Source organism: Cynara cardunculus (assembly GCF_001531365.2).
Source record: "Cynara cardunculus var. scolymus isolate 2C chromosome LG 5, CcrdV1, whole genome shotgun sequence".
Classification (NCBI taxonomy): Eukaryota; Viridiplantae; Streptophyta; class Magnoliopsida; order Asterales; family Asteraceae; genus Cynara; species Cynara cardunculus.
Window position 1 is genome coordinate 33,590,645 of NC_037532.1, and position 13,316 is coordinate 33,603,960.

General features: G+C 34.1%; 2 protein-coding genes across 2 annotated transcripts; one reads left to right on the forward strand and one right to left on the reverse strand.

Moving 5' to 3' along the window:
- Nucleotides 1-1,393: 1,393 nt before the first annotated feature.
- On the forward strand, nucleotides 1,394-4,322 carry LOC112513328 (tRNA-dihydrouridine(16/17) synthase [NAD(P)(+)]-like). The gene is made up of 3 exons (XM_025119560.1): nucleotides 1,394-1,879; nucleotides 1,959-2,065; nucleotides 3,374-4,322. The coding sequence occupies exons 1-3, from the start codon at nucleotides 1,445-1,447 to the stop codon at nucleotides 4,092-4,094; spliced, it is 1,263 nt and encodes a 420-aa protein (XP_024975328.1). The 5' UTR covers nucleotides 1,394-1,444; the 3' UTR covers nucleotides 4,095-4,322.
- Nucleotides 4,323-7,769: 3,447 nt separating this feature from the next.
- On the reverse strand, nucleotides 7,770-8,797 carry LOC112513745 (protein IRX15-LIKE-like). Its single transcript, XM_025120097.1, has one exon. The coding sequence runs from the start codon at nucleotides 8,795-8,797 to the stop codon at nucleotides 7,847-7,849; it is 951 nt and encodes a 316-aa protein (XP_024975865.1). The 3' UTR covers nucleotides 7,770-7,846.
- Between the last annotated feature and the right edge of the window lie 4,519 nt (nucleotides 8,798-13,316).

The following is a 13,316-nucleotide window of genomic DNA, read 5'->3' on the forward strand; positions in this document are numbered from 1 at the left end:
AAATAAGTCATTGAACAATCCAAAACATGTTAAATAACTTCTTGAACTTTTATAAAACATGTTGGATACATTCTTATGACTTGTACAACTAGTTAAAGTGGTAAAATAGTGAAAAAAAATCCGGAAAAAAACCCAATGAACATTCATATTTTGAACGATTAAGCCCCTAAATATTTTTTGAACCAAAAAATATTTAGATCTATAAAATTAAACAAATATAACAAAAAAGTACTTACATTTAAAAAAGATTTTGATAAAGTTTATTTTAATTAAAATTAAAATATATTATGTCGGTGATTTTTCAAACAAAAAAAATAATTATTATTAAATTTATTTTAATTAAAAATATATATATCATGTGATTTTTTAAATTAAAAAAAGATTTAAAAAGATTACTGGTGAAATTTATTTTAATTAAAAATAATATATTTTATAATTTGTTTTTATTTTTTTAGTTTAAAAAATCACTGACAAAATATATTTCCGGATTTTTTCACTATTTTACCACTTTATCGTTCAAAATATGAATGTTCATTGAGGTTTTTTCCGGATTTTTTTCTCACTATTTTACCACTTTAACTAGTTGTACAAGTCATAAGAAAGTATCCAACATGTTTTATAAAAGTTGAAGAAGTTATTTAATATGTTTTGGATTGTTCAAAGACTTATTTGTTCCAAAAATTGTCCAAGGACTTATTTAACATTTTTTGGAATGTCCAATGACTTATTTGTTCCAAAAATTGTCCAAKGACTTATTTAACATATTTTGGAATGTCCAATGACTTATTTAACATGTTTTGGAATGTTCAAGGACTTATTTGTTCCAAAAAAAAGTTCAAGGACTTAATCATTCCAAACAAGAAAGTTCATTGGTTTTTATTGTACTTTTCCCTTATAATTAATATCTATCATAGCTATTTACTTATATCTTATCTCTATTTAAAAGAATTTTTAACTAATAAGAATTAGGGGTTGTTTAAACAAATGTTTACTCGGTAAGCACTTACCGATATGAGTCAACACTATAATTTATTTTTCTGGGTAATATTGTAGTGTATCAAAATGATATAGTATGCAACAATCTACTCGGTAAGCATTTACCTGGATAAGAGTCGTTACACTCACTTAATGGATAAGACTTTTCATTTTTTCACCACTCTTACCAGGTAAGATTCTTCAATATTTTACCGTTCTAACCGGGTAAGATTATAAACCCTTACCATGTTCGTTCGGTAAAGAAAATTATCAATAAACACTTACTGGATAAGCGTTTAATAATTGATGTCAAACTGATATATTTTTTCCTTTGTTTTGTTTCGATTATTCTATAACGATTATATTATTTTCCCCGATATTTTTCAGACCCTAACGGTTCCTTCGCACCCTTTTGCCTCCAAAACTCGTCGGCGGCGGCGATGGTCAGGCTTCCAATTCCCTCCTCGTCATGAGGTTTAAACCCTCCGCCGCCAACTTCCAACACTTCGCCAAACACCACCTCAACAACCGCCTCATGGCCTTCTCCACTCCCACTCAAACCCTAACTTCACATTCCACAGCCATGGCTGACGCTGACGACCACCTCTGCTCCGAAACCACCGACACCTCCGCCCCCCAACCATCATCAAATCGCGAATCATCATTTTTCGAAACTCCAAACGGCTACTTGACTGGAGAGGCTCGGATCGAGAAAGCGTGGTCTCATTGGAAGAAACTCGGCGAGCCTAAGATGATTGTGGCGCCGATGGTGGATAATTCGGAGCTACCTTTTCGGATCCTCTGTAGAAAATATGGAGCTGAAGCTGCTTATACGCCTATGCTTCATTCTCGTATATTTTCCGAGAACGACAAGTATCGATCTCAAGAATTCACTACCTGCAAGGTACATCTACGGATTGAATTTTTTTATCTAGAAATGGTGTAGTTTCTTCAAACTTATTATTTTTGTCTCGAAATTACAGGAAGATCGGCCATTGTTTATTCAATTTTGTGCCAATGATCCAGAAACTTTGTTACAAGCAGCACGCAGAGTGGAATCTCATTGCGATTATGTCGACATTAATTTGGGGTAAGTAGTCAAACCAAATGAATTCAATACTTGAAAGTATGGTCTTGGTTGGTAATTGAATTGAGTATGAATTGGTAGGGTTTTTTTTTCGAGTGCATGATTTTTTATTGTGAGGGGTATGTTTGAAAGATTCTTGGGTGTCTGCATAAAGCTCCTTAAAATTTTCTGAGTGAGCGACTTTCTATATCATTTATCCACTACCAAACAATCATGTATAGCTAACCGAATAAGCTACAAGTCTTGTTAAGATCATTAAGTTGCTAACAAACAAACCCTTTAAGCTCATTAGGCTGCTAATAAACAGGCTCTAAGTACTTAAATTTAAGCTTATTAAGCTGCTAACAACTAGGTTTACTTATATCAAACAAATCTTGGTATATATCTCTTTGAATGTAGGTTCTGGGTGGATACATGCATGCATGTGCTTGCCCAAAAGAGATGTATAGAATCCAATGCAGGTTCTTCAGACAGAAGAAGATTATGGAAACAGTTACTCGCCCAACCTGACAGCGGACAGCTAATGCGTCCCACTAATTGAACAGGGTTTATGGAAAGTTACAATCCCTACCGCGGAATAGTAGTACTCAAATCAAATGAATCTAGTATATTCCACTTGAAAGTAGGGCAGGGGTGGACCCAATATGGTGCATACAGTGGCAAGGGCCACCACTTCGTTCTTCAGTCGTAGTGTAAAAAAATTTTAGGGTTGTGAAAGGTTACACCACACTATTTTGTTGGGTGCCACCATATGTTCATTAAAACTGCAATAATAACACAAGTTTCTCTTGGTAGAGTTGGTTTGCACGGTCTTTACTCTCCTTCCAGGCGTGGATTCGAGTCCCCATTTGTATTATTTTTTTAGTTTTTAACTTTTAATTTCAAGTTTATTATGTTTCTAAAATTTTTTGGGATAAAAGACCGGAACACAGTACCTTAGTCCTCACATGCAAAAGAAACTAACCAATAGACCAATGATGATATTATAAAAAATATTCATAGCTTCGTTTATTATAATCAAATGGTGTCACAGAGAGAAATAAATTTCTAGGTCTGCTTCTAAAGGATGGTCTTATGTCCCACTTAAATGCAGACATGTTCTCTACCCCGAAGTGTAAGCAAAAATGTAGGAAGAATAAAAACTAGTTAATAGTAAGCAACAAACTATATCAGGACATTGATACATCATAGTCTTTGACTCTTTGGTTCTCGGAGGTGGGGTCTAAGGTGTGAGATGTATGCAGACCTGACCTCTACCTCAAAGAAAAAAACTGCATTGGTGACCTACAATTGATAGCTTGTTATATGCAGGTGCCCTCAGCGTATTGCCAGGCGGGGAAACTACGGAGCCTTTCTAATGGATAAACTTCCCCTCATCAAGTCCTTAGTCGAAAAACTAGCCCTTAACCTCACCGTTCCCGTTTCTTGCAAAATCCGCATCTTCCCAGACTTGCAAGACACTCTAAACTACGCGAAAATGTTGGAAGATGCGGGTTGCTCGCTCCTAGCAGTGCATGGACGCACCAGAGATGAGAAAGACGGGAAAAAGGTTCGAGCAAATTGGGACGCCATACGAGTGGTTAAAAACGCTCTTAGAATCCCAGTTCTTGCAAACGGGAATATCCGTCACATAGATGATGCCCGAAATTGCTTGGAACAGACCGGGGCTGATGGGGTTCTTTCAGCCGAATCCCTTCTTGAAAATCCAGCTCTCTTTGCTGGATTCAATGATCATGGAAAGGTGGATCGGGGTGAATTGGTGGTCGAGTATTTGAAGCTCTGTGAGAAATATCCGGTGCCATGGAGGATGATCCGATCTCATGTTCACAAGATGTTGGGGGAGTGGTTTCGGATCCATCCACACGTAAGGGAAGATCTTAACAAGCAATCGAGATTGACCTTTGAGTTTTTGTATGATATGGTGGACCGGCTTCGGGATCTTGGTGTTACAAGGCCTATTTACGAGGGAACTTTTTCGGAAAGTTTATCGGGGAACAAGGATGGAGTGCAAGTTCATTGCCTCGGGGTGTAAATGATGCGAGTCGAGCTCGAGTATCAATATACTCGACTTGAACTTGGCTCAAAAACTCACGAGTAGTTTAAATCCGAATTCGACTCGACTCGTTAGTATATCGAGTCGAGCGTCGACCGAGTCGATCTCGAGTAACTCACAAGTTGTCTCGTCCCATTTATACCCTTGACTTTGACCAAATCTAGTGCAATGTACAACGTTACTTGTATATGATACAAGTCGTTATAATTAGGTTTTATTTTTCACCCATCAAATTAGATTTACGTTTAATATTCATTTTATATTTGTGACGATTATAAAATATTAATAAACAAATAATCTCAAATTTCACAGCCAATCAGCTTTCACCAGTAACCAATTGCAAAGTCCCAAGTGGCAGCTTCGTAGTGAACTATTTTGGTGGTCTGAAGGCACATTTTAGGAAACAAAGTAATTACTCACGTCTGTTTACCAATAAAATTTAACACTATTATATATTTACCGGGCAAGATTTTAGTCCACCAAAACGACATCGCATGTAACAATTTACCCGGAAAGTGCTTACCATGGTAAGAGTCGTCGCCCTTACCGGGTAAGACTTTTGGTCCTTGTCTCGCTCTTATCAGGTAAGATTCTTGGTCCTTACTATATTCATCCGATGAGGTAATGTGACTTGGTAAACGTTTACCCAAGTAAGCGGCTGGTAAACGGCCCCTAACTTACAGCTGATATACAATAACAATTGAATGCACTCAAATCAATATACAAAACCAAACGAACCCGATAAATCCTATTTAAAAAAAAAGTAGCATGTACGCAAAGCCTACATTTATCCCGAAGAAATAGAGGTTGATTTCAAATGGAAATTGTTGTATCGGTATAGCTCTATCATGAACCAAGTGAGAGAGGGAATACTATGGTGGTTTGGACTTTGGACACGTTCGTTGGAGACGGCAGCAACTGAGGATAGGGCGATAGGTGGCATGGAAGGCTTAGGTACTTTTGAGATACGAATTATTGGAAATTTTCAACATCCAATTTAGATTGGTCGGTTGTTGGATGGTAATTCATAACTGACCAAACCGATAGATGTCAAACGAGCCTAAATACAACAATATAGAACTTATATCAACAGCTTCTTGTATGTTAGTTATATTTTCACCTACTCGCTAGTATTCCCTGCATTTTTAAACTTTGAATAATCGTGGCATATGTTTTCTATAATTTGATCAAAGTGAAGATGTTAATGCAACTGGGAATAACTTGTATCCAGTTGTATCTGACAACTTGATCTCGAGTTTCTCCTCATAAGGTAGATCAAAGAACCTGTGTGTCATGTGTTTAACCTCTTTGATAAGAGGATCAGATAATACCATGACCTTTCTGTTCAAATAATATCTATTAGCAACTAAAAAACATGACATAGAAAGCTGAAAACATATCACAACATGCAAGTAATATCAATGTAGTCAGGGTGCATTTGGAATGGAGGAGGTGGGCAAGTGAAAGGTTTTAAGGCTTTAATTTGACACGAGTAGTTTAGTAATTTACCAATCTTTTTAAAAAAAATGCATTTTGTCCAAGTTGCTTCTTTTTTTGTCTGACTCGCTTCCTTTTTTGTGTCTTGCTCAGTCATGTCCTCTCACAACTTGAATGTCGGATCAAACATGGGACAACTAGTTTTTGTCTTGTCTCACGTACCAAACTCACCCTTAATAATCACAAAGCTTATGATGGCACACAGAACGCGGTTACCACGTAAAAGAATCCAGCTTCTCTACAAGCAGTGACGGATCCAAAAAAAATTTGTGATGGGGGTCGAAATTTAAGTAAGATAATATTGCGAGTCATTACCACTACTATCGGTTAGGATATTGACATTTCTCTTTTCAAAAATCTTTTCATTTTGTCTAGTGAATTAATATACCAATTTCTTTTGAAACATCATTTTATTTTTTGAAGTATATAATATTTATATATGACAAATAGAACAAATAAACTCACATATTCTTCTCGCTTTTTGTAAGGTTTGAACCCTTGACCTCCTACGAAGTCAAAGACTCACATACTTTCCTCACTTTTTGTAAGGTTTGAACCCCTGACCTCCTACGAAGTCAAAGACTCACATACTGTTAGGTCAAATGCCCTTTGGTACATCTTTTTATTTTCCTAGCTAAATGATCAAATAATTAACATTTAACCCTAAACTTCTTTAGAAAAAACATTAGACATGAAATAACAAACACTAACCCTAACAATTAACAATAAAATATTTCATAGTAAAAAAATGCAATTTATTGGAATTTTGATGACATGATATTTTTTGTATAAAGATAATGATGTAGTATTTTATCGTATCAAAATGACCAACGATTCTTTTGTATGTGAATGTATTTATCGGTTGGTTGTATAAAGTTTATAACAGTTTTAGAAAATTGTATGTGTACAATAATTACTTGAAATTTAAGAGAATATGCATTGCTAAACAATACCCAATACTAAGGGCATGTTTGCTAACAACTTAATTAGCTTAATGGGATTCACGGCTTATTCGGTCACTATATATGATTGTTTGGTAATGGCTTAACGATATAAAAAATGGCTTATTTAGTAAGATTCTAGGGACAGCTTTATGCAGAAAACTATTTTTTTCCAACCCTTCTCTTTGCAACTAAAAAACATGTTCATTCCATCTATGAAAAAATTCACCCAAACAAAAACGTAAGTCCGCCACTATTATGTGTGTCTATCGGTTGACATCTAATGAATTTAAGTATATCTGATTCGATTTGATTCAATCATTTAATGAATGTTAGATTTTATCATCCAATCTAATTCAGTTAGCATTGTACACCCGATTCAGTCCAATCCAATAGATGATTGGATTGGATCAGTTTCATCCATTAGATGTTACTATTGGTTACTTTTTGGATCAGATTGGATCCTTTCGATATTTTGATACAATTTTCAACCAATTATATATATATATATATATATATATATATATATATATACACACACACTAATACTACTACTACTACTACGTATATATCAACTAAAAACAATATCGCAAGACCACAATCGAGCACTTTAAAGTCGGATTTAGAGTCTATAGAGGAGCATTTGAAGTTGAAACGTACATCTTTGCAAGTTTTTTTTATATAATTAGGAGAAAATAACATTTATGGTCTTAGAATTGTAACTTATGAGTTGTTTGTCTACCTCTTAATAGTTTCATTAAGAGGTAGCCTCTGAATTGTTAAGAGGTGAATCTTGTTTGGGAAAAAAAATATGTCTCTTAATGATTCTAAAATCATCTGAATGATTTTGTATCTCGGACATCCCTTAACCATTCATCACCATAATTTCATTGTAACAATTATCAAACAATTATATCTCATTTTGTATTATATCATGAAAGTTTTTTAATTATTCTAACCACTTAATCATTCCGCACCAAACCTTTTTAGCAACCGTCAAACATACCCATCATGGTATAAAACACATATTTTAACATTTTAAATCAAATAATCCTACAAACAATTATTAAAAACTATATTAATAATTCAACATTTTATTATATCCAAAGTAAATAATATATTTATAATTATATGCAAATTAAATTTTTACAAAAATATTTCAAGAAAATGAAGAAATTTATTTAAAATGAACCCAACCCCCACCCAAAATTTCAAATATAAATAATCAAATTGTACAACGGCTATGATTAAACACACTTGCAGTCGCCGACTCGCCGGAGAAGACGACATGCCCTATATCGCCGTCGTGGAGTAGTGGCTCCGGCAAAACTGGTGGTTGTTACTCTCCTCCGTCGCTCTTTCCACCATATAATGCGCCAATAAATCCTTAGAAGACTTCACCAAATTCTCTTTACACAAAAACTCATCACTCGATACCCTCTCCACTTCCCTCTTATAATCATGCACGAAAACATGAGTTTTCCGGTTGCCGCCCTTTTTGCTTCTTGCCAGCACGCCGGCGGTGAAGATCGCCGACATCCTCCCCGGCCCTTCCGGCCAATACCCACGTGGCCCATCCACCAATATGATATCCCAATCCAATTCGTATAATTGATTCGGAAGATCGTTTAATCCAATCTTACATTCGGAAAATAACAGATTTTGCACCGGCCGGCATTCGTTACGTGCTTGTTCTCTGACGGAAGTCACAAGTTCGTGAAGCTCGCTGATTTTGGTCGTGTATTGAACATCGTAAGCTTCGATTTCCGGGTGTTTCTCTTCGATGTAGGCAGCGTAGTAACGGTTTTCGTCGATGAAAACCGTCCGGCCACGGTGGTTCAAGGCGTTCCAGAGAAGGGTTTCCGGCGTGAGGCCGAAAACAAGGAAGTTACAAGGGGATAGACATTGGCGTAGGACGTCGGAGATTTGTTTAATGTCGGTGTGGGACATGTGATCGGAGCTGTTGGTGTTGGCGGCGTAGTGAATGAGAGCTTTGGCGATGGATTTCGGTAGCATTTGATGGTCGAGGATGGTGGTGGTGGTGGTGGTGGTGATGGAAGGTACGGTGGCGGTGATGGTGGTGGAGAAGGATTCGCGGGTGTAGACGAAGGTGAGGAGGGAGGCTACGGCGAAGATGGAGACGGCGGCGATGAGCCAATATAGGCGGCCGGAGGAGCCTTGTTTTTGAATGTAGGGGTGGAGGAGGATGAGCTTTGTGCCGCCATTGTTAATGGTGTTCTTCATGATGGTGGTGGTGGTGGTGGTAGAATGAAGGGTTTTTTGGGTGGTTTTAAAGAAGGAATTTGGATTGGAAAGCAAAGAAGGGTTGAAGCAAAAGGGATTGATGGAGATGTACCAATGGCCATGGTACCACATTTGAATGTGAGATTTCATCTATATTTTATTTTGGCCACCTAATTATAAATAAATATTATTTAAATTTACTAGAAGAGTATTCGTGCAATACATTGAGACACATCTTGATTTTAATGTTATATTTTATTATTTGTCTTTGTCGATGTTATAATACGATTTTATGTGTTTTTAAGAAAGCAACAATGATTTTATTTTTGAATAAAATATAAATTTAAGGATATCATAAAAATTTGGAAAAAAATATATATCAATGTTAATATCAAATCAACTATTTAAAAGTTTTATTTTTTTTATGTAATTTGTTTAATTTATTTTTTTATTATAATTTAATTTAAGTTTAATAATGAAATAATTTATTTTTGGTTTAATAATATAACATTTATAAAGATAATAATTAAGTATTCTGTTAGAACTTAATAATTATTCTAATTATATTTTAGATTTTTTATATTTAAAATGATATGTTTATCATGTATTTGATTATRTTTATCTRCAGTTAGTTCCATGAATTCAGATATGGAGCTTTAATAAGTTGTACTTATGCACAATCTAATTGTAATATTGAGTTTTAAGTAATATACATTAATAAACAGTACTTTACGCATAAAAAATGATTTTTAATAGTTTTTGTCAAATGCTATATAATATAGTATAGATTAAAAAATAGTTTTTAAAAAAAAACAAATATTTTTGAAATGTGTTTGTTCATACAACACAAATTTGGTGAGGATGATACCCATCCACACCACAATGTTCTTTCTTTCCCCACAAAATTATAAGATTTTTTAAAACCAACCTATAGAAATATAAAATAAATATATTTTAATGTAATATATTTTCCATCGTACCATCAAAATCATAAATACAGTTATTAAGAATGTAGACGAAAATCGTGTAAGAAAAAGAGTTAATGTGAGAAGTGTTATTCTCAAACTCACTCATGAATCATATCTGATACAAAGATTGATCTGATACATTTCATCCTAATATGGATTATGCTTCTCACAAAATCCAATCCTAGGATTGTAATTAATGACATGTTGGTTGGTGCTTTTATTTGAATGACAAATGAATAAATTTGGTCCCTGAGGTATGTTGTTTTTCACGAATTTGATTCTTGGACTTTATTTATTATAGATTTGGTCATTGTAATATGCATTTTTTTTATGGTTTTGATTCTTTGACCAAACGGCCATTTATTTTGTCCGTTAAATCTGAGGGCATTTATGTCCTTTTGGTGTTTATAACATTTTTTTTCCTTCTCTATTTTTGTCTTTACCTTCTTCATTATTTAAATACTTGCGTATATATACACACATAATCACAGGCACTTTTTCACCTCGCTCACTCTTCCGGTCATAGGCACACAAGACCATCGTCCCCAACCCTAGCCCCTCTATCTCCAGTTCGATGACCCTTCTCCTTCAATCTCCGGTGTCAACCCCCACCACCCACATCCTTCATTCCTTCTCCGATGAAACCAGGTACAATTCCAACGAAGCCCATCTTCCCCGTCATAATAACCGATCCCGGCTAACCTTGTCTTCTCCGACGAAAACGCCTATTCTCAGGCAAAACTCATGAGAAACACCTCCCTATTAAAATCATCATCTTATCTTACTTGACATTAACAAGAGTCCCTAAAACATAAATTAAAAACCCTAAACCAAACCCCAAAGTTTGGTATGCAGACTACATAAGATGGTATGGGACAAAAAAAAATAGTCACATGTTTGGCATGTCATGGACAAAAAAAACATAGGACAAGGTGAGACTATTTTTAATTTTCATGGAACAAATCTTGAGATTTTTTGTTCCACCAAATAGGGTGGAACAACATGGGACAAAGTACAAAATTACTTTTATACCCTCAAATAAACATAACGGTTTCAAAGCTTATGGCCACTATCTTCCATCATCTCTTCCGGCCACTTCGTTCAATCTCCGACAACCCCACCCGAGTTCGTGACTTCCCCCACTTTGTCATGCCCTGTGAACACAACCATTTCCTTCTCGGTTACACAGGGGCATATCCCTTCCAAATTTCTTTATGAGCATCGCTAGATTTAACTACATCAATGACCTAGCCAATAGTAATTATATGCTCTGTGTTTGGAAAATGAGGAGATGGAGTCCCGTATCGAATCAGATGTGAAGGCTCTGCGATTGTTTTTCTGGTAAGAATTGAAGTTGGAATCCCAAATTGAACCGCAAATTTTGGTGCTTCTATGGCGGGGGCGGGGCTGTTGGCCGCAAATATTGTTCACTGTATTGTGGCAGGGGCGACCACGAAGCTCCGGTAGCTTGGAATCCATGGCAGTGATTAAACCGTCGCCATTTCTAAGTGATTGTGTTTGGGAGAGGAGGGTAAGGAGCAGATGATAATGGAGCTGTTTTTTCCCCCTAAAGTTAACTTCATTTTTGGTATTGTACTTTTCTCGTTTTTTAAAATTTTGGTTCCTAGAATTACAAATTGGTTATAGTAATTCTTTTTTCCAATTAACATGGATATCCAATACAAAAAATGTGTTGGAAATATTTTTAAATTACATACGTTTTTCATAGTTGTTATGTTACGATCATGTATACAAATTTAGAAAATAGAATAAATATTATAGATGTAATTATTTAAATACATTTTGATTGATTTGTGTCATTAACAATCATTATATGATGCAAAATAACATTAGACAATATTTAGGGGCAATCTGGTCATTTTAACAGTTTTGTCCAGTCTTGTTTTAGTTGTACCAAACGTAGGACAGACAATTTAGTCATGTCCAGTCCAGTCCAGTCTTGTGCTGTCCTGTCTCGTCCCGTCCAGTCTGCATATCAAACGCTACCTAAGAAGCAACTATTTTTTACATCCAGATGGAGAGGCGAATGTTTTTGACATTCAGATGGAGAGTTTTGAAAATAAACAAAAGGGACCCTTGTACAATTTTGTCTTTTAATTTAAAAATATTATTTTAAAGAAAAGGTTTAAATAGAAAAAAATAATAATAGAAAGACCATTTTGCCTCTAATTTTAACGGACTTGGTAGATGGCCGTTTCATTCAAGGACCTAATCCATCAGAAACTGCAAACTACCACACATTTTATGTAATAAATGAAATTTGAAGACCAAATCCATAAAAATCAACATACTACAGGGATCAAATCTGCAATTTACCATAAAATAAAACATTAGAATCATTCTAACGTACATAAGCAAGAATCGATAAGATACTTGTATCATGTCAAACGTTAAAATAATTAAACAACATATATTTCGTAACAATCACTCATATTACTATTACTTACATGTAATAGTGTTTAAATAAAAAAACTGAATATAATAAGAAGGTAAGGGGTTGTCTCAACGGTTATCCGGGTAAGGGTTTACCAAGTTATATTGCCTTACCGGATGAATATGGCAATGATCAATAATCTTACCCGGTAAGAACGAGACAAGAACCAAGAGTCTTACCCGGTAAGTGAGTACGACGACTCTTACCATGGTAAGCATTTGCCGGGTAATCTGTTACATACGATGCCGTTTTGGTGGACTAAAATCTTACCCGATAAGTAAATGATAATGTTAAATTTTATCAGTAAGCACTTACCAAGTAAGTGTTTGATAAACATCCCCTAAGCATAAAAGGTTTTGTGAATCATTAAAAGATTAATTTGTAAATCGATATAAATAATTTTTAACGTTTTTTAAATAGATTTTTTTTTTCATTCTTTTAATAATTCATATATAAATCTTTTCTTAATCTTCCTTCTTATATTATTATATTCTCATAATTTTATTTTAATATTATATTTATACTATATTATAAATCATTTGATAAAAACTCTTAAAAACCACTTTTTATGTGTAAAGTATTGTTTATTAATGCATATTACTTAAAACTCAATATTGCAAGTAGATTGTGCGTAAGTACAACTTATTAAAGCTTCGTATCTGAATTCGTGTAACTAATTGCAGATAAACATGATCAAATACAAGATAAACATCTCATTTTAAATATAAAAAATTTAAAATATAATTAGGATAATCATTGAGTTCTAACAGAATACTTAATTATTATCTTTATAAAATGTTATATTATTAAACCAAAAATAAATTATTTTGTTATTAAACTTAAATTAAATTATAATAAAAATAAATAAAGTAAAGAAATTACATTAAAAAAAATAGAACTTTTAAATAGTTGATTTGATATTAACACTGAAATAATTTTTTTTTTCAAATTTTTATGATATCTTCAAATTTTTATGATATCTTCAAATTTTTATGATATCTTCAAATTTATATTTTATTCAAAAATAAAATCATTATTGTTTTCTTAAAAACACATAAAATCGTATTATAAATCGACATAGACAAATAAGAAAATA

Excerpts from the sequence above, each read along its gene's own strand:
- LOC112513328 (XM_025119560.1), top strand. The coding sequence starts at position 1,445 with ATGAGGTTTAAACCCTCCGCCGCCAACTTCCAACACTTCGCCAAACAC. Across the intron at positions 1,880-1,958 it reads AAGAATTCACTACCTGCAAG|GAAGATCGGCCATTGTTTAT; the intron begins GTACATCTACGG and ends TCGAAATTACAG. Across the intron at positions 2,066-3,373 it reads TATGTCGACATTAATTTGGG|GTGCCCTCAGCGTATTGCCA; the intron begins GTAAGTAGTCAA and ends TGTTATATGCAG.
- LOC112513745 (XM_025120097.1), bottom strand. The coding sequence starts at position 8,797 with ATGAAGAACACCATTAACAATGGCGGCACAAAGCTCATCCTCCTCCAC.